General features: G+C 33.6%; 2 protein-coding genes across 6 annotated transcripts in view; one reads left to right on the top strand and one right to left on the bottom strand.

The window, feature by feature from the left end:
• LOC106069582 (protocadherin Fat 4-like) overlaps positions 1–3,844 on the top strand; it is a 102,040-nt gene extending 98,196 nt beyond the window's left edge. For all 4 annotated transcript variants that reach the window (XM_056024227.1, XM_056024226.1, XM_056024228.1 and 1 more), the window contains one exon: positions 47–3,844. In XM_056024227.1, the coding sequence (XP_055880202.1) occupies positions 47–270 (224 nt within the window). In that variant the 3' untranslated portion in view covers positions 271–3,844. The remainder of the gene's footprint in view (positions 1–46) is intronic.
• On the bottom strand, positions 3,845–18,870 carry LOC106069581 (tRNA pseudouridine synthase Pus10-like). Of its 2 annotated transcripts, none has more exons than XM_056024231.1 (15): positions 18,854–18,870; positions 11,202–11,428; positions 10,802–10,918; positions 10,099–10,220; positions 9,692–9,800; positions 9,168–9,229; positions 8,214–8,259; positions 8,002–8,075; positions 7,797–7,879; positions 6,983–7,108; positions 6,442–6,575; positions 5,591–5,764; positions 4,701–4,846; positions 4,503–4,602; positions 3,845–4,385 (listed from the first exon to the last, which is right to left on the bottom strand). In XM_056024231.1, exons 2-15 carry the CDS (start codon positions 11,355–11,357, stop codon positions 4,194–4,196), a joined length of 1,641 nt encoding a protein of 546 aa, XP_055880206.1. In that variant the 5' UTR covers positions 11,358–11,428; positions 18,854–18,870; the 3' UTR covers positions 3,845–4,193. The 2 variants fall into 2 exon arrangements, with proteins under 2 accessions (XP_055880206.1, XP_055880205.1); XM_056024230.1 differs by lacking the exon at positions 18,854–18,870 and adding an exon at positions 12,593–12,741.
• Positions 18,871–22,436: the final 3,566 nt, after the last annotated feature.

Below are 22,436 nucleotides of genomic sequence, written 5' to 3'. Positions count from 1 at the left end.
TAGCACATTATCAGATCTATCTATTTACTTCATTATTGTATTTCAGTTGAAAGTGGCCAGTCAGAGAGTGTTGGTTGTACCTCCATTATGACTGCCTACAACCTATACACCACCACTACCAGTGCCAGCACCACTGCAACAACAACAACAACAACACCCCCACCCAAAAAGTCGATCACGTTGCCAAGTGGAGCATCAGGATTAACATGTGGGAGCTCAGTTTACTTTATTGCTTTGTGTATTCTCCTATACACTTTGTATGTATTTTAGTAAAACTGAAACTCAGACTATTGTCTACTATTTAATGTAACCCAACTCATTTGATTACATTTTATTTTCTGGATTTAATGTTCTTCATTTTCTTCATTTCATCAATAAATTTGATGATAGCAACACAATAATATTTTATTTTAAAACCTAATAGATCAATTCAGGCTTGTGTGTGTGTGTGTTTTTGTAACTTATTTCATCAGCTAATGTGATAATGGAAGTAACTTGCATAATCTAAATAAAAAACTATGCAGTTGCACATCATGTAAGATTTTGCCAGTTGTTTCCATGAAAAATTATGAATGTGGAAATGGCTTTTAGTTCCTTGTTGAAAACAATTTTTTTTTTAATTTTTAGATATAAAGAACTAAATTTTACATTAGAAATTATTTAATAATTCAGAAACTATGAAGTTGTCTTATTCACAGTGTTCTAATTTGCAGATTTAGTTATAGCTTTATAGGTTATAAGAAACTGTTTTCTAAGATGCATTGAAATGTTTTGCTCTATTAAGGAAAACATCCATAGAAAACTTTAAGCAGAATTACACAATAGTTAAACATGTTTAATAGGAAGTTGATGGACATTTTCAACATAATTATACAGACACGAGAAAGATATAAGGTTCAGTGTGACGTTGACTAAACAGTATTCGCAATATTGAAATATTATTTGTTATAATAAATAAAGCTGTGATTAGTACTAGAAAAGGCAATAGTGGTTCAAATTGTCAGATTGAATTAAAAAATTTCATATTCTGTTACTTTTTTTGAAACTATAAAAATGTTATTCAGTAAAAAATTCCCTTTCAGACCTTGCGATTTATGGGGAGATGATGTAAAGGTATGTAGCAGATGATTTAAAGGTCATCTGTTTCTGTTTTCAAGGGTTGGTGAGGGTGTCATGTGTGGCCAACTCAACTGCCTTTACTTTTCCACAACTATTGTCAGGTATCCATTAGAGCTGGGTGGACTCAAAGGAACCCTAAAAAGCCTGAAACTAAAAATCCCAAGATTTGAACCTAGGACTTCCACCCTCCCAGTTCGGAAACCCAGCACTTAACCACACCGCCACTGCACCTCCTTTTTATTCAGTAGCAAGTTGATAATTTTAATAAATTTTTATTAATATTTTTTTTTTAACATGTATTCCAATAAATTGTTCTCAGAACTACTGGTGCTATACAACAAAAAGATGATGTTTGAATTGAAATGAAAGAACTGTTCAAACTGTCTATAGAAAGTGAACTATTTGACTTTCTATTTTTATTATTTAATGTAATAAGAAAATCTATTTTGTTTTTTAAATCTATAAGTATGTTTTTAATGCAGCTTTTCATGTCCACTGTACTATTTGTGGGTAGAGCTATAATTTGAAGAGTTCTAGTTCTGCAGATCACATACAAATTGTGAGGTATGCTGAAAGTTAGCTTTTCTGATGTTCATTTATAATTTTATAATTTCTGTCATTGTGTAATGGTGTTGTTAAGGCTTTGTCTTTAAGCACTCATTTCATCTAATATATAAATATGTTTATTTATAATGGTTGTTGATAAGTTCTTATAGTGCTCTCCCTCCCCTCTTCTTTCTTATGGAGAAATCTAATAATAGATGTAAATGAGTAGTAAAATGCTAGATTTATTTCAAAGCTGTCTGGGTTTTTAGTAATCTTGCTTCAATTAGATGTAGGAGGTGTCAATTTTATTCTGCCCATAAATGATGACGTTAGCCTCAAAGGCCAATGTGTGGTGGAAGTAGTGGAAATGGTTTGAGAGATAAGAACTATTAAAATAATTACGATCAAGCTGCTATCATCTTTCACCTTTATCTTTATTTGTCAAACTCTCTTTCATGAGCATGGTCGCTTCATATTGAACTTTGAGATAACATTTTATTTATTCCAACAAACGCTGACTTCACCCATCCTCTTGATTCATATCGTCTAAATAGGTTTTGTTTTAATCCTGTTTAAACATTGCTGTGTTAATAGCCTACATATGTTACTGATCTACTATTAACATTTAGACACAAAAAATATGGGTAGATAATTTTAAGTTGACATTAAATTTTATTCTTTTATGTACAATTATTACTTTTTGGCTAAAAATGTCAGAGGTTGAAATAATCAAGGGAGGAAGGGACTGGAAACTTTACTTTTATCTTTAAATTCACTGCTTGTTTTTTTTTTGTGTGTTTTTTTATATTGTCTGTAACCAACATTTTAAACATGTCACTCCCATAAAGAAATATACAGAGCTCATTTGATAGGCTTGTTATTTTAAATAGTCCACCAATTGACCTAATTAGATTGTTAGAATTACTGCAATTAATTTAATTTCCCCCCCCCCCACTTGGATTAATGACAGATTTTATAAGCTGGAGGTGATGTCTTTTTTTTTTTTTTTTTTATTTACTGCTTTCTTTGTCTTTCATCTATTTATTGTATATTTTGTACAAGTGTCAAGCCTTCAAATGTGAGGCATAGGGGGTGTAACCAGGATTTTTTTTTTACTTGTTTCTAACAGCATTCAAGTATATTTCATCTGATAGCTGTTTTCATTATGCACGATTTTGATCTGTTTAAGTATTTTGAAAACAAGATAGTGACTAAAACATCCAACTCACTAAATGAGGGGCTCAATAAAACTACATCTCAACACTTATTTGTTGGATGTCAACTCAATAGTTCAATTTTATCAAAATATCTAGTCAGCTCTTTCTTTAGCCACCTGTGTGTTCCCTTTGCATTTGTTTGGTTATTAGTCTTTGACACATTATACTTTTTTTGTAATTATCTACCTATCTTTGTATTACATGGCCAGTAATCTTATCAAGCATTATCTGTGAAATCTTTGCATTTAACCTTTACAGCTGTAAAGGAGAAACAAAAGTACTTTGTCTTTAATGGTACAAACATTTGAAATACTGTACATGTTTTCCTATAATTTATACAAAAAAAAAGCTCAAATTAATTTGAAGGACATGGCACTTGGTGTTATTGTACTTAACAATGACAATGACTTTTGTATACTATTTTAACATATTCATGACTACTGTGGCTTGATTACTTAAATTTAAAAGTATAGCACTATGATAAACTCACTATTTTTACTCTAAATATTTCTTTTAGGTTTTCAGCATGACCTTGAGATAATTAGATATGTATACACTCAGAAAATCATGCAGATAATCTAAGACTTACCCTGACATTTTGTGATTTTTAATTTATAGTCAATGAAGTAAAACCATGCTTAAACCTAATAAACAAAAATGTTTACTGGGAATGATTTTAAAACATTGACAGAATGTATGTTCCATTGGTTATGGCCATTTTAGACTGATATTTACATTACGATTTCTTACAACATGGTATTGTGTTAACTAATTTTAAAAAATTCCAATCTGCAAACTTGTACAATGAAACCTAATTAGAATTTTGTTTGGTGGTAAATTTTGTTATGGAGGATTTTTTTTAGGCATATTTTCCTTAATTAATTAAGCAAATTTTGCATTGAAACACTATACTCCTAAATCTTTAGTTATCTTCATAAACAATAATAAATATAAAGAAGAAATGATTTATTTTTGTTTTATTTAAAACAATACATTAACATTGCTTGTACTGAACAAAGTTTAAAACATCAACAATTCAAAATGACAGTAATTGTTAGTGTAATTAATTACATTTAATTTTACTCACAGCTTAAAAAAACAACTCATTTATTTAAATTCTCAATAAAATAAAAATAGTCTCAATTCTACTAAGATTAGAAGTGACACCAAAGAATGTATGTAATAAGAGATCTAGTACAAATCAACTTTGTTTCTTGCACTTTTTTATAATTCATACAGACTTAGAACAAAATGTGTTCTGCTTGACATTAATGTACTAGCGAATGAAAGTCTGAAGTAGTAAATAGTTGTTTAACCTTCCTCCTTGCAACTTTTTGTCACTGTTTCATTTTCATTCAAGCAAATTTCCTTGGTTTCTTTTTCATCCACACAATTGTCTTTTCTTGTTTCAATACTATTCAAGCAATTGTCTTGACCATTTTCTATTTTTAGTGTGCCTGATTCAATAGGTTCAACAAGTGGTGGCCAATCAACATTTACAGCCTAAAGAACAAAATCATATTAAGTATAATGATTGTAGAGATTTACCATACTCAAGGTTAATAAACAGCTCTGCTTCATATGCTATAACACTAAATAATGACAGTAAACAATACCAACCTCAACATCTAGGTCTATGATATCACAATCTGCTTTCAAAATCTGGCTCTTGTTGGGGTAGGTACGACCAAAGTCACCATGAACAAATTCTTTGACATAACTAGTAAGTTAGAAAAAATAAAGCCAGTCTTTGAAATAACTTATCTAAATAGCCTCAAAGCAAGTCCTAATTATTGACTAAAACTGTCAGAAGGATACGTCCCAGCTTGTGTAGTGAGCTCAAGTGTAAACCTGTTGTTGGGAAGAAGACTTTTGATGCTAAGTGAGTGAATAGATCTCTCTCTGGTGGCTGCAGCTCTCCGGTGTAACACCCTCAATGGTGTCTTCTGTTGAAGAGTTATTTCCTATTGATACAGACAAAAGAAAAGAAAAAAAAACTTTAAAAAAAAATCAAGCTTATACGAAGTGTAATTAGTTTGGATCAGTCATGTAATTAAATTAGTTATAGATCTAGACCAACAACAATAAATCTGTGTGATTAGAAATATTTTTACCAATAGTTTTAGTTTAGTGCTATTTCATATGCTATGATCCTATCACTTATCTGGTCCTGTTGATAAAATGAAGAAAAACAGGAACTCAAACTCAAAGCTCACGCTTTCTCAAACCAACATACTAACCACTCTGCTAGTGAGGTGCTTATGAATATGAAAGATTGGTTGCCGAAGAAATAATGTGTACAAACTTTTTACCAGAGTGAGTTGATATAACTAAAGTAAAAATAAAAAGTAAAGTTCCACTTTCAGACCTTGCAATCTATAGGGCAGATGATGTTAAGGTCATGTTTCCTTGGCCAACGGTTAATGAGCAGAGTGCAATGTGGCCATCACAACGACTAACCGCCTCTACTTTCCCTAACTAAAGTCAGCTACCCATTACGGTTGGGTGGACTCAAGGGCTCCTTAAAAATCGCAAGATTCAAAATTCCAGCCTTCACCAAGATTTTAACCCAGGATCCCCAGTTTGGAAGCCAAGCGATTAACCACTCAGCCACTGCACTTGAGTTGATGTAACTTTGTAACAAAAAAAAAAAAAAAAAAAGGGGGGGGGGGGAGAGAGGCCAATGTAAACTGGCTCAATTTTAATACCTTTAAACTATTCACTAATTCAACATCAGCTTCAGTTAGCTGCCTGTCACACCAACACAGAGCTGTATAAGTTTTAGTCTTATCAATCTCCCCCTCTTTCAGTAGGTTGGTGTCCTTCCTGGACACTATCTGCAGATCTCTCACTTGGACATCTTTGGACACATTATTTATTCTCTGTAGGACCCAAAAAAGAAATTTAAAAAATTTCCAAAAATAACCACTAATTATTTTATATTCAGTTAGTTAATGAAAAAAAATGTTATGTGTGTCTGAGCATGAGTACTCAAGGTTGACATAAAGTGTAGTCATTAATAGCCACCTGGGTATAAACTCTTCTTATACATTAAACTTATAATCTTCAAGTTTATCATGTTACAAACAACTCTTTCAGAATTAAGCTCAACTAAAAGTATGTACAAGATTGTCATCAAAGGAATCAATGTTTTAAATTTTTGTTTTTTTTCTAATCTAGCCTTTTGAAAGAATATTGGAAACAGTAAAGGATGAAAAATATTTATAAAATTAGAATGTTTATTTCTGGAAAACCTTTCGTGTTTGTATTTTAATAAATTACATTTTAATAGCATGAGTCCTTCACTGAAAACATTGTTTCTTAAAATAAAAACACCTCTAAATATGATTGGAAAAAAAAAAGGTTTTGACATTTCAAAATTATCATAGGTGCAAATAAAAAAAAAAAAAAAGAAAAGATTATGATATAAATAAACATGAGTAGCAACATGAAATAAGAATTGCTGGCAATATAAAAATTATATATAAAAATCATATTAATGTTATAACTAATCTAAAATTCAACTTAAAACGTTAAGGTAAAGAGTATTTTTGTTTACCTTTTGTAAGGCTGCCAAATCTTCTAATGAGAATTGTACACAATGTGGATTCACAAGTTCCACAATAAATGGCCTACCAAGACCTAACATTCTCACATCTACATCTTCACGTCCAGAAGATGACAGCTTGTGATCTGAACAGAAAAAACATGCAACTTCCTTTATAATTTGTAAGGGGGAAAATAAAAAGTATTCCTTTATAGTTTACAGGAGGTTACAATAAATAAAACAATTCAGATGTAATTCTAATATTGTCATATTTTAGTTCTATACTAAGCATCATTAATAAAATCAGGTCAATTTGCAGACTCAACAATGTCTTAAATCATAGCTAAATACTTCAAAATCGAGCACACTAGCAATCCTAATGGATGATCTCAAAGTTTACCTTTTTTTTTATGACATTTGGACACTATAGTACAATGTATAAAATGCAGCACTATTGCATTTTACCAAAGTGAACAAAAAAGTTAACCTCTTAGAAGATGAAGCACCACATGAGGAAAGTTGGCAAAGTATTAAAAAAGAAAGATAAATTTACCTGTTGGTTTAAACATCTGTATGATTGGTTCACAAATCAATTCCTGTACAGAGCCCTCCATAATTCTCTTGCCATCGATCAACCAAGGTGTCTGACTAAGCTCACGACTAAACTTCAAATATCTGCCTGACATAAAATAATGAAAGTCAACTAATTAACAAAAATTCTTACCAATAAAAATGGAAATAATTTATAACATATGGTGGCTTAAATAACAGAGCTTGGAAACCATATTGAAGAATGTTCTGTTTGAGTTCTGGAGAGACAAACTTTTTAAAGTCATTGTCTTGGTAAAATAAAGTTGGTCATAATGCTGGATACATGAGAGACTAGCAAAGTGTTGACCACAGAGATTGTTTAACTCTATTCATAATAATATGAATAATAATTATAATATGAACTCTATTAGGATTACTACAATTGTTAAACTTTAAGATTTTCATAACTTGTTGAATTAATTTTATTTGCCTAATTAATGTTTAGAAAATGTATGGCTAAATGTTTAAAACTCTTTTATGTTATAATATATAATGTTGTTTTCATTTTCATTAAAAGGGATATAATTTTGACAAATCAAATTAATGAATTAGAACCATATATTTTTAAGTCAAATACCTTATTAGAAGAGAGTAACAGTAATTGTCTTCTTAATGTCAATGATTTGTATTTAAAAAGCAATCATATAAGTTCCAAATTTCCTATTTAAGAAACTGCACAATAAAACAGAAACTACAAATAGAAGCATTTATTAGTGTACATCAGCATGAAGAAATGTATTACTTTATTACAAAACAAAAAGTGTCCAGATATTTACCTGCAATAAAAACAGCTTCATGACTGCATGAAATGTCACAGGTACATTCTACAGTTGGAATCAGAGGTGGGCAGCTGGTACAGCTAGAGGCAGAAATAAGTAACAGTTGTATTACTTGCTAAACCACACTGAAAATCTAAATTTTGTAAGATTTCAAAGAATTTTGTTTGACCAAGACAGTCATGTATTATTGATATGTACATACTCTTGCAGCTTGGAGTATGTCATGTCTGAGACAGCTTTCTGTACATTGGCTCTGGTAAAAGTTTCAAATCCAAACTGTCAAAATAAAGAAACACAATGTCACTAATGCAGCTTATGTAACCATTTGACTGACACCTTGAATAAATTATTCCTAATATGAAATGACATATTGAATTACAATAAAAACTGACTATCAAATGATTCTTTACTCACTTTTCTCTGCTTCCTCTTTTTGAAGACATCAGGTAAATAGTCAAGTCTGGTCAAAGGTGAATACAAATTATAATAAGCTTGGACAATTGCACATTTCACAGAACAATTCAAACAATATTCACAAAATAAAAATAAAATAAGAAATAGAAATAGACTAATACAGCTTAAAGAGACATTCTTGTTCAGAAATAGGCCTACAATAAGAACTAAATCCTTTACAAGTGTACATCATTTTATAGCATTAAAAATTTTGCCATCAATCAGTGGTGCATTAAAAAAACATAACTGCTATGGTTGCTTTTAAAATATAAAATCAAAAAAATAATAAAACAACTTTCATCCAATTTTAATGGAATGCGGTGGCCTAATGTTAAAAAATGTTTCCAGTTCTAGTGTCTAGGTAGAAATCCTTGCAAAAGCAATATTTTGTTTCTCAGGATTTAGAATGTGTCCCAGTTCTAAATACAACAGCAATACACTATATATATAGAAAACTTTAAGCTAAATGATACTTGTGCTTTCTACATAGCATCCATTAATAGCCCTTGAAAAAAAAAGCTCCAGGAAACCAACTTCATCTATTCAATAAATTAGCTGATAAACCTCTATATCTTTCATTGTTCAGTGAACCTCTAGCTCTAACTTCAATTATCTGATAAACCTCTAGATCTTTCATTGTTCAGTAAACCTCTAACTCTAACTTCAATTAGCTGATAAATCTCTAGATCTTTCATTGTTCAGTGAACTTCTAGATCTAACTTTAATTGTCCCATGAACCACTAGACCTAACTTTAATGATTACATGAATGTCTAGATCTAACTTTATTCACTTGCCTCTCAACAAAAGAGAAATAACTTTTTTTCATCTCTGAAAATCAAAACATAAACAAGAGAAAAATGTAATATAAAGATTATTTTTTTTACTCTAATATATGATAAAATTCTTACACTTACAGAAAAGCACATTCTTTGTCTGAGTCCTTGTATTGGAATGTCATCAGAATGTCAAACTGACTCTAAAAGGAGAGGAAAATCACTCTGCTGAAGAATGTCATGCTAATTGTAACAAAAAAAAAAGATTCTTTGTATTTACTGTCAAATAACCAGTAAAATATATCTACGTTGATGAAAAGTTCAAACTCATAAATATGTTCCTAAAAAAAATATCCCATTTAACTTGATATAGAGAAGTTGAACTACTTAACGATGCAGAGTGGCTGAGTGGTAAAGCACGTCTTCCGAGCTGAGGTCTCAGGTTCAAATCTCTGTGAAAGCTGGAATTTTAAATTTCAGGATTTTTAGGATGGCCAACTCTAATGGCCACATGACACCCTCGCGCTTTATTGTAGGCAACAGAAACAGATAATCTTTACATCATCTGCCCCATTGATCTCAAGGTCTGAAAGGGGGTGTTCTTAAATTTACTTACTAAACTACTTAACAATAAAGATTTTAAGAGTAAAATAGAAGAGACTTACCCTGTTCTGAAATCTAGATCCCAAAATGTTGGCAAGTTTAAATCCACAGCTCCACTTCCAAACATCTTTGACTGATGCCAGTTTGTCTTCATTTCCCTTGTAAGTCTCACTGCCAATGAAAAAGAAGAGCTAACACTTTTGTATTCATTAATAACATATATGTGTGTTTGTGAACATGTATGTATAGTGTTTCATTTACAAACATAAACAAAAGCTGGTAGTTAAAAAACAGTCTAAGTTCCCACCCATATATAAAAAGGCTTGTGGTCACCTATCTATAGTTTTACTTACTGAGGGTTAGAAGACATGAAACATCCTAATAGAATATATATAATACACAAGGTAAACTTTATTGGAAACGTTTAAAATAGTATGTCTATATATTAATAGTATGTTTATATTTTTACCCAAATTTATTCAGCAGATAAATATATAATGCTTTCTGTCTGACAATTAGAGATACAGGTAAAACAAGTGAACACTGATAGTCACTGAACTGAAATCCGTCTTCCTTGACTTTCAAATAGATCTGAAAAAAAAAAAAACATTTACCAAGACACTTTTTTTTTCAAAGCCTATAAAATAAATACTATAACCAGTTTTCTAATAAATGTATTTAAACTAGCTATTTATTAACCAAAAAGTGATATTCAAAGTATAATGGAATTTAATGACATTTTTTTTCTAGTTTAGTTAATGTGTTTTTTTCAAACTGCTTCCCATACTTATCCACAGAACTGTAAAATGTGCTGACAACAAAAGATTCATTGAAAAAAGTTGAACCTACTCATGATAGGGTAATTATGTATAAGAAATATTAATTAATTAAATGAAAACTAAGTTGGTAATTTGGTGGAAAACATTAAATGGTATCTGTGAAATTTTGATCTTGTAAGCAATTTGTACACTTTCTTATTACAAAAAACAAAAATAAAATATACATTTCTTATTAGTGCCAAATGTTATGAAGAAAGAAATAGTGCAGTAAGTGAATGCTGAAAATCAGTTGACATTAAAAATTAGATAAATTACTAATGTCTTATCTTAAAGATTATGAGACATGAACATTTTCCAAAATATTTTTTTTTAATTATCATTTTATTAACATACCTGATTCAGAAATGCAGTTTCAGTGAATTTTTGTAAAATTCCAAGACAGCCTGGACAAGGGCAAACATTCTCAGCAGTAGTTCTGGACTCAGCTGGTAAAAGCATATTTTCAAGTTCCTTGACAGATGTAGAAAATAAAGGAAATTGGAAAAGAACCAAGCAATTTGCTTAACCTTTTTCTCTACAACTAGCAAAAGTTAGCCTTTAGTTCATCAAGATTTTATTATAACATAAATGTACTGCTATTCAAAAATAAATAATTTTTGGCCTCTATAAATTCTTTCTTAAATTAAGGATTCTTAACAGAGGATTCATATTAGAATATATTGGTCTAAGATTGAATAGTGAAATAGTAAAGTTGATTCAGGGGAAGAAAGTTGGTCAAATGCTCATATCTTACCTCTATTGATAACTTATAAGATGCAGGATTTAATTCACCAAGATTTCTCAAAATGCAACGAATACAACAGCCAATTTGATGTAAAAATTTTGAAACCTCCTTTGTTTCTTCAAAGGATCTTGTAAATAGAGAGAACATATCCATCTTATCTATCATTGGAATAAAAATGTTTATTTATAACCCTGAAGCTTTGTTACCAGGCCTTGTAAAAGCCAAGATGATTTTTTCTGAAAAATAAAAAAGAAAAGATTAATTAAGGAAGTTATTAAGAGTAAAAACACAGTAACTCAGTATTACTGTCACAAATACTAATTACACTTAACTAGAACTAAATCGAGAGGTAGATGGGTTAGGGTTAATGTCAATGACAACACTTTTGATAAAAAAATATTCAGATCTAGGGGAGCACTGAGAAACAGGTTTCTAATGAACAGCCATTATTATACAAACACAACTGCACATGAATGAGATTGTCAAAATTTTTGGATATTTTTTTATTTTCTGCCATCGCAACGCCGCCATTCTGTCCCCACCTCTCTGACATTTCAAGACCCGATAATTTGTTTATTTCCTTCAATATTTACATTCTAAACAAGTGTAAAGTTCATAAATATAATAATAAATAAAATCAGCTTTGTGAGCTAAAAGTTTACTACTAATAATAGATTTACTCTAAAATTTCTTAAATTTAATAAGTAGAATGTAGATCTATCGTCTATGAAACTCAATTCCAACTTTTTAACTTTTGAGCTGGGGGTGTGTCTCGCCGGCTAATCAGCAACAAGCTCTCCTCTCTCTTGTTCCATGTCAACCAATGTTAGGTCAAAACGCCACAAAAAAAAATCATAACTTTTAACATACAGTCATAATGTATACACCATAACCATTGGAAAATTCTGATAAAATATTTTAATGATGTACTAACAAAAAATTAGAAAAATGAGTATTAAAAAGTACAAACATTTGTTAAAAAAAACAAAGATAACAACATATTAATATATGACACCTAGTCAAAATTAAAAGAAAAATTAAATAGCATTGCTTTGAAAACACTACACAGACACAGAAGTAATGTCTACTAATGTTAATTCTTGGTATTTTTTAAGACACTCTATCTACTTAAATCTACTATCTTGAGATTTCTTTGGAACATAAACTATAATAAACAATAACAAAATAGTAACAAAGATGGCTGCCCCTTGAACTCCTGCAGAATTACCTTTTTTTTTTTTAATACTTTTACACTTTTACTTTTATAATTATACTCATTGAGTAATGATTGAGTATGATAATGATTGAGTCATTATTAACTGATTACACTATTAATTATTATACAGATAATTACGTTAATTATAAGTTAATACACTTGACAATTGTGTAAATAATAATACCTAATGGCTAATAGAGTCTAGATTTAGATTAGTCATTAATCAGACAATGTTCACTATATAGACCAACTAAAAGTACTAGAGCTCTATAATCCACTAGATCTAGAATTCTAATGATATTCTTTCCATGCAATGGAAGTCGCCATATTGTAATTTAAAAAGAAGAATGATTTAGATCACAGACCTATATCTGGGTAACAGACCTATACAATCTGGATTTACTTCTTTTTTAAGCGACCCCCGAAAGTGGAAAAGACGCTATTAGTTTTGTGTGGAATGTCTGTCAGTCCATCCCGTTTAAAACTCGTAAACTAGAAAAGATAGTGAAAATCCCACATCATGATATTTTAGACCTTTTAAAGTTCTGATGCAACGGCTACTTTTTTTCTTTTCTAAATGCGAAAAATTTAATTTTTAAAATCAACTATGCAAGCAGTTGTTTTTTTTCATAAAAATACACCATTTTTACAACTATTCACTATTAATAGTAACAAACACATTTAGTAAGGAAGATGACTATATACCATATTCCTAACACATTTATGCAAACGATTTTAGATTTTTTTGTAATTTTTTTTTTTTACAAATGTATTGCTAAATTATGTAAGTTCTGACATATTAACTACTACATAAACAAAAAAAATAATAAATAGTTACTATTTTTGTTCAAAGAGATAAAATCTATTTAATATGCATATAAGTAGAACAAAATTTAAAACAACAATTAATAAGTAGTTATTTATATTAATCGCAGCATAGTATGCAAAATTGTTAAAACAATGAATTTTTTTAAATAACCTGCTTATATCTAGTCCACTTAATTCCTCATGAACTCACTGCAATGCTGTCTGGCTTCAATCTTGGTTTGATGAAAGGTTAACATCTGGAAGCCGGTGCATTTCTGCCAACTTGTAGAGGTTTCTCCGATGGTGATGTGGAAAAACGGTCAGATTAATAAGGTTCCTTTGGAAAATGTATATATAATGTCGCCAAACACACGCCTCATCCGCAACGTGATGACTGAGTGATGTCCAGGAACACTGTTTGCATTGATTAGCCCAGTTTTAAGTATATTGTGTTGGACATAACAACATTAGAACAATGAAGATTCACGCTGATCTGTCAACTAGTAGGCCCTCAACGCACCAACACAAACATCAACCATTGTATTTCCAGGGATTTCTTTGGCTTCCAGGCTTCCATGGAAACCGGAGACGGCTGCCTTTGGAAGAATGCCTGTTTCATTGTTTGGTATGTAAGGACATGTATAATACATGTGTTCGTACATGTGTCTACAACAGAGAACAATAGCCATGATGTCTACAGCCGGAAAATAGGACAACCAAATGAACTATGAACAATTTCTGACGTAGCGTGTTACTTGTCGTGAGAGACCATGAAATTTGTTTTCTTTGTTTTTGACGATGTAAAACCTTTTTGAACTACTGAATAAAAAAAAACTAATTGGCAAATTATTATATATTTTTTTATGAGGCTTTGAATAAGAGATTGACCCAATACAAAACAATTAGATAAATAAGATAATCATTATATGAAATCAGTTAGGCCAGGTTCACATCAAACTTCACCTTGACTTTCACCTATCCCTTGGTCTGCTGGACCGTCGGAGCACCACACAAGATCTGTCACCCTTCTTTCTCCATTCTTCTCTGTCATTTGCCTTTGATAGAATTTCATTCTGATATATTCTTTCTGAAAATATTGAAACCTGCCTTTTTACCTGCCTGGATGGACCACTTCGGGGGCCGATTTTGAGTTTAAGTTTCCACACAAACTGTCTTAGTAACTTTGTTTCTTTTTTTTTTTTTATGCAGGCCTATTTTTTTTTTTTTTTTTTTTTTTAAGTTTTAGATTCTATATCTTATCTGATAAAATACACACGTTACTTGCGTGTTCCTATGTCAATCTAGTCTTGCATGTTAACCAAATGACTTAGATCTATACAACATGTATGCATTCAACTAGTAAAAAAAATAAGTATTTTATTGGTAACAACAACAAAAAATGAGCGAAACCATTAGACCGATTCGCCTATTCTTTCTTCATGTTAAAAATTAAAATCATTATTTGAAATGAAATAAGAGAAGCGACCAGAAAAAAAATAATTATAAACGTATCTACATCTAGAAATCCAGAAATTTATGGAACAGGCGTCACCACAATTACAAAATTTGGGATCTATCGAGCTGTCATCATTCTCGACGTTGCGCCAGGTACGCCTATGAAACGTGGACAGGCATACAAAAAGCTGAACCATTTCCACATGATCTACCCCAGAAACATTTTCAACGTATGGTTAAGACAAGTTACTTGACAGAGAAGTCATGCAAAGAGCGTGTCTGCATTACATCCACACAATCCTGATGCAGTCTCAAATGCAATGGGAAGGCCACGTCTTCAGAAAGGACAACTTTCGCATACCTTAGACTCCTTTACGAACAACTGACATGTGGAAAACGAGTTCAAGGTTTTCAAAGAAAATGCTCCAGGACACCCTCTAATCCTCCCCGAGAAACTGGACCAGCCACCTGGGACGGAAGCTGCGCTGTGAGAACCAGTGCAAAAAAAGCTCAAGACAAGCAAAAAGCCTTGGCTGAAGAAAAGCGCCTGAGAAGAAAATTAAGGCATTCACAAAAGCTCCAGCTGAAATAGCTTGCTCACTGTACAGCCAAAAATTTCGAGGCCAAATATGTCTCACTAGCCACATGAGAAAGCACAAAAATACAGTGCAAAGCCCTCGGCCCCCTGGATGATGAAAGTAGTACGCTCCTAATTGTCGAATCACTATGGACGAAGTATACTTCCCCCACCTCCAACGGCGTGTAATGTGAGGCTATGATCAGTTTTTCTTGTTAACCTATTGCTTCATCTTTATAGTAGTTTTAACCCCAACACATGCAACGAAGTCAAGGATATATTTAAGTATTCAAGATATGGTTTCATTTTCCTAACCAAAAAAAAAAAAAAAAAAACTTTTTCATTTTTCTGTCTAGCAAAGATTTCAAGTTGCAGTAAGCTACAAGTCAAACAACTGAATAATTCATATCGATATCCCATTCCTTTAGGTTCTGTATGCACGACAGTAGGCCTACGAGCGAGTTTGTGTCTTTAAACCACAAGATATGAAGAATTTAATTCGATTAACGGATAAGCACCACATATAACGCTGCTGTAGACAAGAGTGAAAGACAAACGGTTTCAGACTTTAGATCAATATCTGCCAGATTAAGACTCAATCTAAAAAAAAAATAGAGGACATGTCCTCCTTTTACCGGAGTTAGGTAACCCTACCGGGTTAAAGTTTATTTCTGGTTGGCGCCACTAGCGGATCCAGAACTTTTTAGGGGGGGGGGGGGGATTTTTTCCAAACCCTAACCCTAACGCCCAGCAAACCCTAAATCTATGTATAAACGCATATACACAGCACGTATGCGTGTGTGTGTTTTTCAACCTTCGGAAAAATGAAAAACAAAACAAAGTTATGTTGGTGGCCTTTCTCTTGACAGCTAAGGGATCTGGGGGAGGGCTATAAGCTTCCCAAAGTGGGGTTCGGGGAGCCCCGACGATTAGCAATATCTAGCATTCTTCACTGCAGAAACACATTCTCCTGACATCTACAGCTCATTATTTATCCTATTAAAAAAGGCAGATCAAATTTAGTAAAATAAAGTAACATTGGGGCAAGGGCCGATCCTGAAGTGCAAGTGACAATCAAGGCACAAGTGGCTTAAGTATATCTTTATTAGGCGTAATCATCGTAATATTAAGCCTATCTTCGTGTTAAGCGAGACCTCCTGTAGTATATCTGTTTTAGTCTGCATAAAACATAAACAGAACGAAAGTTAAAAAGGTCAAAAAAAAATAATTTTCAGGAACCATTGTAATAATGTTTTACTTGAAAAATATATAGGCCTAATGTGAATTTATAGGCCCTTACTACATTGATATTTAAGATATTCAACTAATTTTGTTCACAAACTATAATTTCTCTACAAAAATAGGACCGCCCCCGCCCCCCCCCCCCCCCCCCCACATTCAACGGGCTAGAGTGGGAAGGGCAGTAAATGCAATAGCCTCCCCCTCAATCCCACCGACTTGGCTAAATTACGGGTACCCGAGGAAAGCGACATAATATAAAAATTATATAGTAATTTAACTAATTTTGTTCACAAACTATGATTTCTCCACAAAAATAGGATCGCCCCCTCCCAATCCAAACGGTTTAGAAGGGAAGATTATTAAATGTATTCGCACCCCCCCCCCTTTGCATACCCAATCGGCCAACAGGGGAGTGACATAATATAAACGTCGATTAAAATATTAATAACAACTAATAACAAGTTTCAATCCATAGAGTTATATATACTATATCTAGACTGGACATGGAGATTTACTTCTACCACAAAAAATGTGAAATTTTGTTCATCATCATCAAACTCCATTAGAGTGAGGGCTTGAGAGGCTCAAATCCTCTCTTGCAAAAGCCTGGGCAGAAACCCTGCTGTCTTGCGTAGTGCATAAATGTCGCCATACAGGTCGAGAATTTTGGGTTTCCCAGACCTGTCGAGACGGAGATCAGCAAGTCTGGGGCAGTCAAACAGAGTATGAGGCACGGTTTCCTCTTCTTCCCCGCAGCGGGGGCACCGTGAATCAAAATTTGGCCATAGCCGCGAGAAATATGAGCCAACAGGACAGTGGCCTGTCCTGCACTGCTATAATAGCTTGCTCAGGCCTGGACAGCCTCCACCACAGGGAAGTGCGGTCAGGGCGCTCATTCGCTCCCAGACTCCACGGACTTTTTGGGACTTGTCCCAGCACTCAAACCACTTTTCCATTTGTTTTTTGTATTATAGCCAGGGCTTGATGAAAGCTTACAGCCTGATCAGTGGGTGGAATTTGCCCTCCCTGGTGGGCCAAAGAGTCTGCAATTGTTTAGTAGCGTCCTCAAGATGTGAGGGCTATTTGATCATACGTTGCAATTTTGTTAGAAAGTTGGATCAAGGCGTTGTTTTGTAAGTAGTTAAAAGAATAAAGTTGTTGTTTTTTTCAACCATAACCTATGTAACAAATAATTTAATTTTAGATCTAGATCTAGTAATTGAAATAAAAAATAAGAGTACTCTCGTCTCATAATTATTTTGCAATTTTACATACAAAATCTAGAAAGATCTAGGTAATCAATCTATTTAAATTTATGTGAGCAGGTCAGGGTGGCGCTACTGAGTGAGGCCTTTTTTGTTATCTGCTGCTCAACATTTATTCAATTATAACAGTAGGCAGGTGGTAGCTCTACTGGGTGGGCCCAATCTGTGCACCTCGGTCTGCGACCAAGGGGCTAGAGTAGCCTAAGCAACCAGACAGCACAATTAAACTAAACTAAACTAAACTAGCTAACTAGAAGAACAAACTAAAAATAAAACAACCAACTAAATTTATAAAACAACTTATATATACGTTATTTACATGAAACCAAAACAACATTAATAAAACTAAATATACCCCTACTAAACGATTGATCAACCCTACCGAACTGAACCTAACAAATAAAGCAGCTATTTGGCAGAACTACAGCCATAAGCTACTACACAGAAATAATGACAGCTGTACAGCAGCAATAAAACAACAGCTATAAGACAACAGCTATAAGTACTACGGCAGCTATGGCAGTAGTAAAAGCAGTTAGGCAGTACTACCGCACAGTTAGGCAGCAGAAATAATGGCAGTAAGCAACAGTACAGCAGTAATAATGGCAGTAAGGCAGTCAGGCGGGAATTATAGCAGGCGGTCCCAGCTGAAATTATACAACACACAATTAGCTTTATACAGGCACCACTGTCAGCACTGACCACTGCTCAAGACAAAAGAGAGCTTAACGTGGTTCCGGAGCTAGCTATAACTGGTCAGCGCGAACATATCGGAGAGCATGACGTCACGCTAATTTTCTAAAACTAAACTGGACTACCGATTTCCCTAATTTGTACCTAGCCGTACACAACAATAAAATCTAGCAAATTACTAAAGACACGGACTACACAACATTATATACCAAATTAAACAGCATTAAAAAGAGAATCTTAAAATTTAAATCCTACAAAAAATACAAAAAGGAAGATAAAAAGTTATTTCTATTTTAAACTCATATGGGGGCTCTATACCGTTTACAGACCTGCACATAAACTGATATTAAAAAAAAAAACAACCAATCCAGCACTAATGCCAAAGACAAAAATAAGCAGAACTAACCAGGGACAAAAAATAGGAAAGAACATCCACAGCTCTAAAGCTAGTTAGCTAAAACTAGCAGAAAGTTATAAATAGCGGAAACTACAAAATACTCAGCACTGAACTATATAAACTAAAAAGACACCAAATTACAAACATCATAGCCCTGGCCTATATAAATTACAAATTAGATAAAATTAGGTTAAAATTAGATCTAGGCGCTCCAGCTCACATTTATATAAGATGATTTAAATCAACATGAATTATTTCCATCTAGGATTTTTGAAACATTATCTCAGTGGAAACAAACAGGAAATGTCTGTTTCATATATTTGCGTGAAAATCCGAGAAATGATTTTGCATTATTTCTAACCTTCGAAAACTAAAAATCATTACTTTTCTAAGACAGAAAAGATTGATTGGGGCGACTCCCGTTAGAGCCTGAAAAAAAGAGTTTACGTACATAAAAATCTATATATACATAGGTCTGTAAATCGATCAATCGCGGATAAGAATTTATTTCCGGTTTCCAGTCTAGATATAATATATAAGTATATGTTTCAATCGTATAGATATTTAATTCATTCTGTTAACAAGCTGGGACTTCTACAAATAAATTGGACCGCCCCCCCCTCGAAAGTTTAGGGGGGGGGGGCATGGGCGTAGCCAGGGGGGGGTTCTTGGGGTTCAAACCCCCCCCCCCCCGAAATGAAATCCCCCCCCCCCCCCGCAGGGGGGGTGTCGGAGTTATGTGACTGATCTTTTGCTTTAATTTTGTTTATTTTAGGTGAAATTTAAATACTAAACCATCACTAGCCCTAGCACAGCCAAGGGGATTTTGAGTTTAAAAACCCCTACTAGGGGGTTTAGAGGGGTTTTGAGTTTGAAAACCCATACTAAGGGGTTTTGAGTTTAAAACCCCCTACAAGGGGTTTTGAGTTTGAAAACCCCTACAAGGGATTTTTTCATTTAAATCCCCCTCTTCTATAAAACAAAAACAAAATTTACGATAAACCCCTCTTCAACATACAGAAGTAAATTACACACTCAAAATTGTATGAGCGTAGCCAAAGGGGTTTTAAATTTAAACCCTTCTTCAGCTGGGTTTGAAGCTAAAAATACCTCTTCAATATAAAAAAAAAGCAAATTACGCACTCAAAATGCTATGAGCATAGCCAAAGGGTTTTTTAGTTTAAACCTCCCGCCAGCGGGGTTTGAAGCTAAAAAATAAATCTTCAAAATAAAAAAAGAATCAAATTTCGCAATCAAAATGCTATGAGCGTAGCCAAGCTTATTGGGTGTTTTGAGTTTAAATTTCCCTTCAGAGGGTTTGATGCTAAAAAATTCCTCTTCAATATAAAAAAAAATCAAATTACACACTCAATTCTTTTAGCGTAGCCAAGCCAATGGGAGGTTTTGAGTTTTAACCCCTCTCCTCCAGATGGCTTTTTGAAAAGCTTAATACCCCTCAAGATAGTTTTGAGTTTAAAATCCCCCTTCAAAGCGTTTTAAGGTTAAAAGTCTCTCTCTTCAATATTATTTCTAAAGCAAACTACAGTCACCAAATTCTATGACTGTAGCTAAATGTGGTTTTGACTTTAAAAGAAACAAAAAAACTCCAGATATATTTTAGTTTAACCCCCTACAGATGATTTTGACGATAAAACTTCCCTTTTCGATATAACATCTAAAGCTAAATAGTCACCTAATTCCAAAATCGTAGTCAAGAGAAGGTACACATATCTACCAGTGGCTGGGCTCCATTGATAAAGTGCAATGAAATTGAAAAGCACTAAATGTGGCTCTATAAAGATGGCTAAGACGGATTTTAGGAGTCATTTATAGAGATCGGGTCTAAATCAAGGAAATCCTATGCCGAAATGGGAGTCGACACCTTAGTAAGGTTGTGACAGAGCGTCACATGAGGTTTGCGGGACATGTTCTCCGACAAAATGAATTACGCATAATAAGAGTTGCGATGACATCCTAGTACAACTTGGCGCCACACTTTCATGGAGGTCCTTAGAGCAGGTGGGAAGATGCTTCGGACATTGCCAGTGACAGATTTTTGTGGAAACAGCTTGCCAGCAAATGCGCCAACGGCGCGGGAGTGTCTAAGTCAGTAAGAATAGCACATTAGGTTTTTCAATATAAAACTTGTTAATAGCAAAATAATGCACTGTAGGTACCTCAGAATATGCATTTAGTTGGTTTTCAAAACCAGAAATAGTGCTTGGCGGCGGGGCTTCGCCCCGCGCAGGCGAGCTCTCAGCGTTCCCCCAGACCCCTTGCTGGCAAGGGCGAGGAGTTTTCATTTTTTCACTAACTCCAGGAGGAACCTATTCTTGGGCACAATAAACGTCTTCCAAAAGAAAGAAAGGTCAGAATGTAATAGAGATTAATTATGTACACACAAACACATCCATACAAACATATATATATATATATATATATATATATATATATATATATATATATATATATATATACATATATATATATATATATATAGGCCCTATAAATATATTTTTTTTTCGGGGGGGGGGGGGATTCCCCCCTCAAAACCCTCCCCGAAAAAAAATCCTGGCTACGCCCATGGGGGGGGGGACGGGATTAATGCCATCGCCCCCTCCCCACCACAGCAAATCGGCCAACATACTAGAGGTGGTAGGGCGAAATAAGGTAAAAAAATATGTTGAACTATAAATAATTAGTATATATTATTAACAAAAGTAATAAATTCATAAACAAAATGTGTGATTTCTTTACTAATATTCATCCGTTCCCCCCACCCCCCAAAGGATCGGCCCTACCGCCCCCCCCCCGGATCCGCCATTGGTTGGCGCTAATGCAGAGCCCGATGAAATGTCCAGTGAGACTTATTTCTCCCAATGGCCGGAGTGAAGTAGTAGCCTACTGATTCTTTATCCCAGCTTATGCCTGAAGGTTCCTTTCTGGTCGATACATAGCCTACATGCATGTGACATGGCCACATTTGTAACGTAATATAATAGGCCTATTAGACTTATCAAATAAAATGATTGACTGAGAGAGAGAGAGAGGGGGGGGGGGGAGAGAGAGAGAGAGAGCGAGATAGAGGGAGAAGTGTGAAAATTTAAGAAACTATAACATGATAACACGAGTTGATAGGCCAGTTGGGTGGCGGGGTTATCATAAATTTATGTAGGCTTATCGAACTGACCTAGATTGCTAGTATACGTCTACATATAAGAACATTTTTGCTGATACAAATTGAAAAGATCTTTATAGGCCTAAGCCTCATCTTAGTCTATATTTAGATCATCAAGATTTGTTACTATTTGTTTTAGCACTATGATAATATAGGCCTATAAACAAAAACTCTAAGAATTATTCAGATGTCACTTCACTTAGTTTTATCATAATGTTAAACACATAGGCCTATTTTAAACCACTGATACACACAAATGCATATATATGTATATGGCTGCCTGGTCGTTCGGACTTATCGATGGTCCCCGGTTCAAACCCTGCCCGCTCCAATCCCCCGTCGTCCTGCAGGAGGTTTGGACTTGGAAGTAGGCCTAAATTATCTTCAACTCTGAAGGAACATCAGAAACATGTA

Source organism: Biomphalaria glabrata, chromosome 3, assembly GCF_947242115.1.
Source record: "Biomphalaria glabrata chromosome 3, xgBioGlab47.1, whole genome shotgun sequence".
NCBI classification, from domain to species: domain Eukaryota; kingdom Metazoa; phylum Mollusca; class Gastropoda; family Planorbidae; genus Biomphalaria; species Biomphalaria glabrata.
This window is presented reverse-complemented; position numbering and strand designations above follow the sequence as displayed.

What these genes read in the sequence shown, in the direction of transcription:
- LOC106069581 (XM_056024231.1), bottom strand. Translation starts at nt 11,357, where the DNA reads ATGATAGATAAGATGGATATGTTCTCTCTATTTACAAGATCCTTTGAA. An exon ending in GACAAAGAATGTGCTTTTCT is followed by an intron (nt 8,260 to 9,167) that starts GTAAGTGTAAGA and finishes ACCTTTGACCAG; the next exon opens with ACTTGACTATTTACCTGATG. An exon ending in ACATACTCCAAGCTGCAAGA is followed by an intron (nt 7,880 to 8,001) that starts GTATGTACATAT and finishes TTCTGCCTCTAG; the next exon opens with CTGTACCAGCTGCCCACCTC.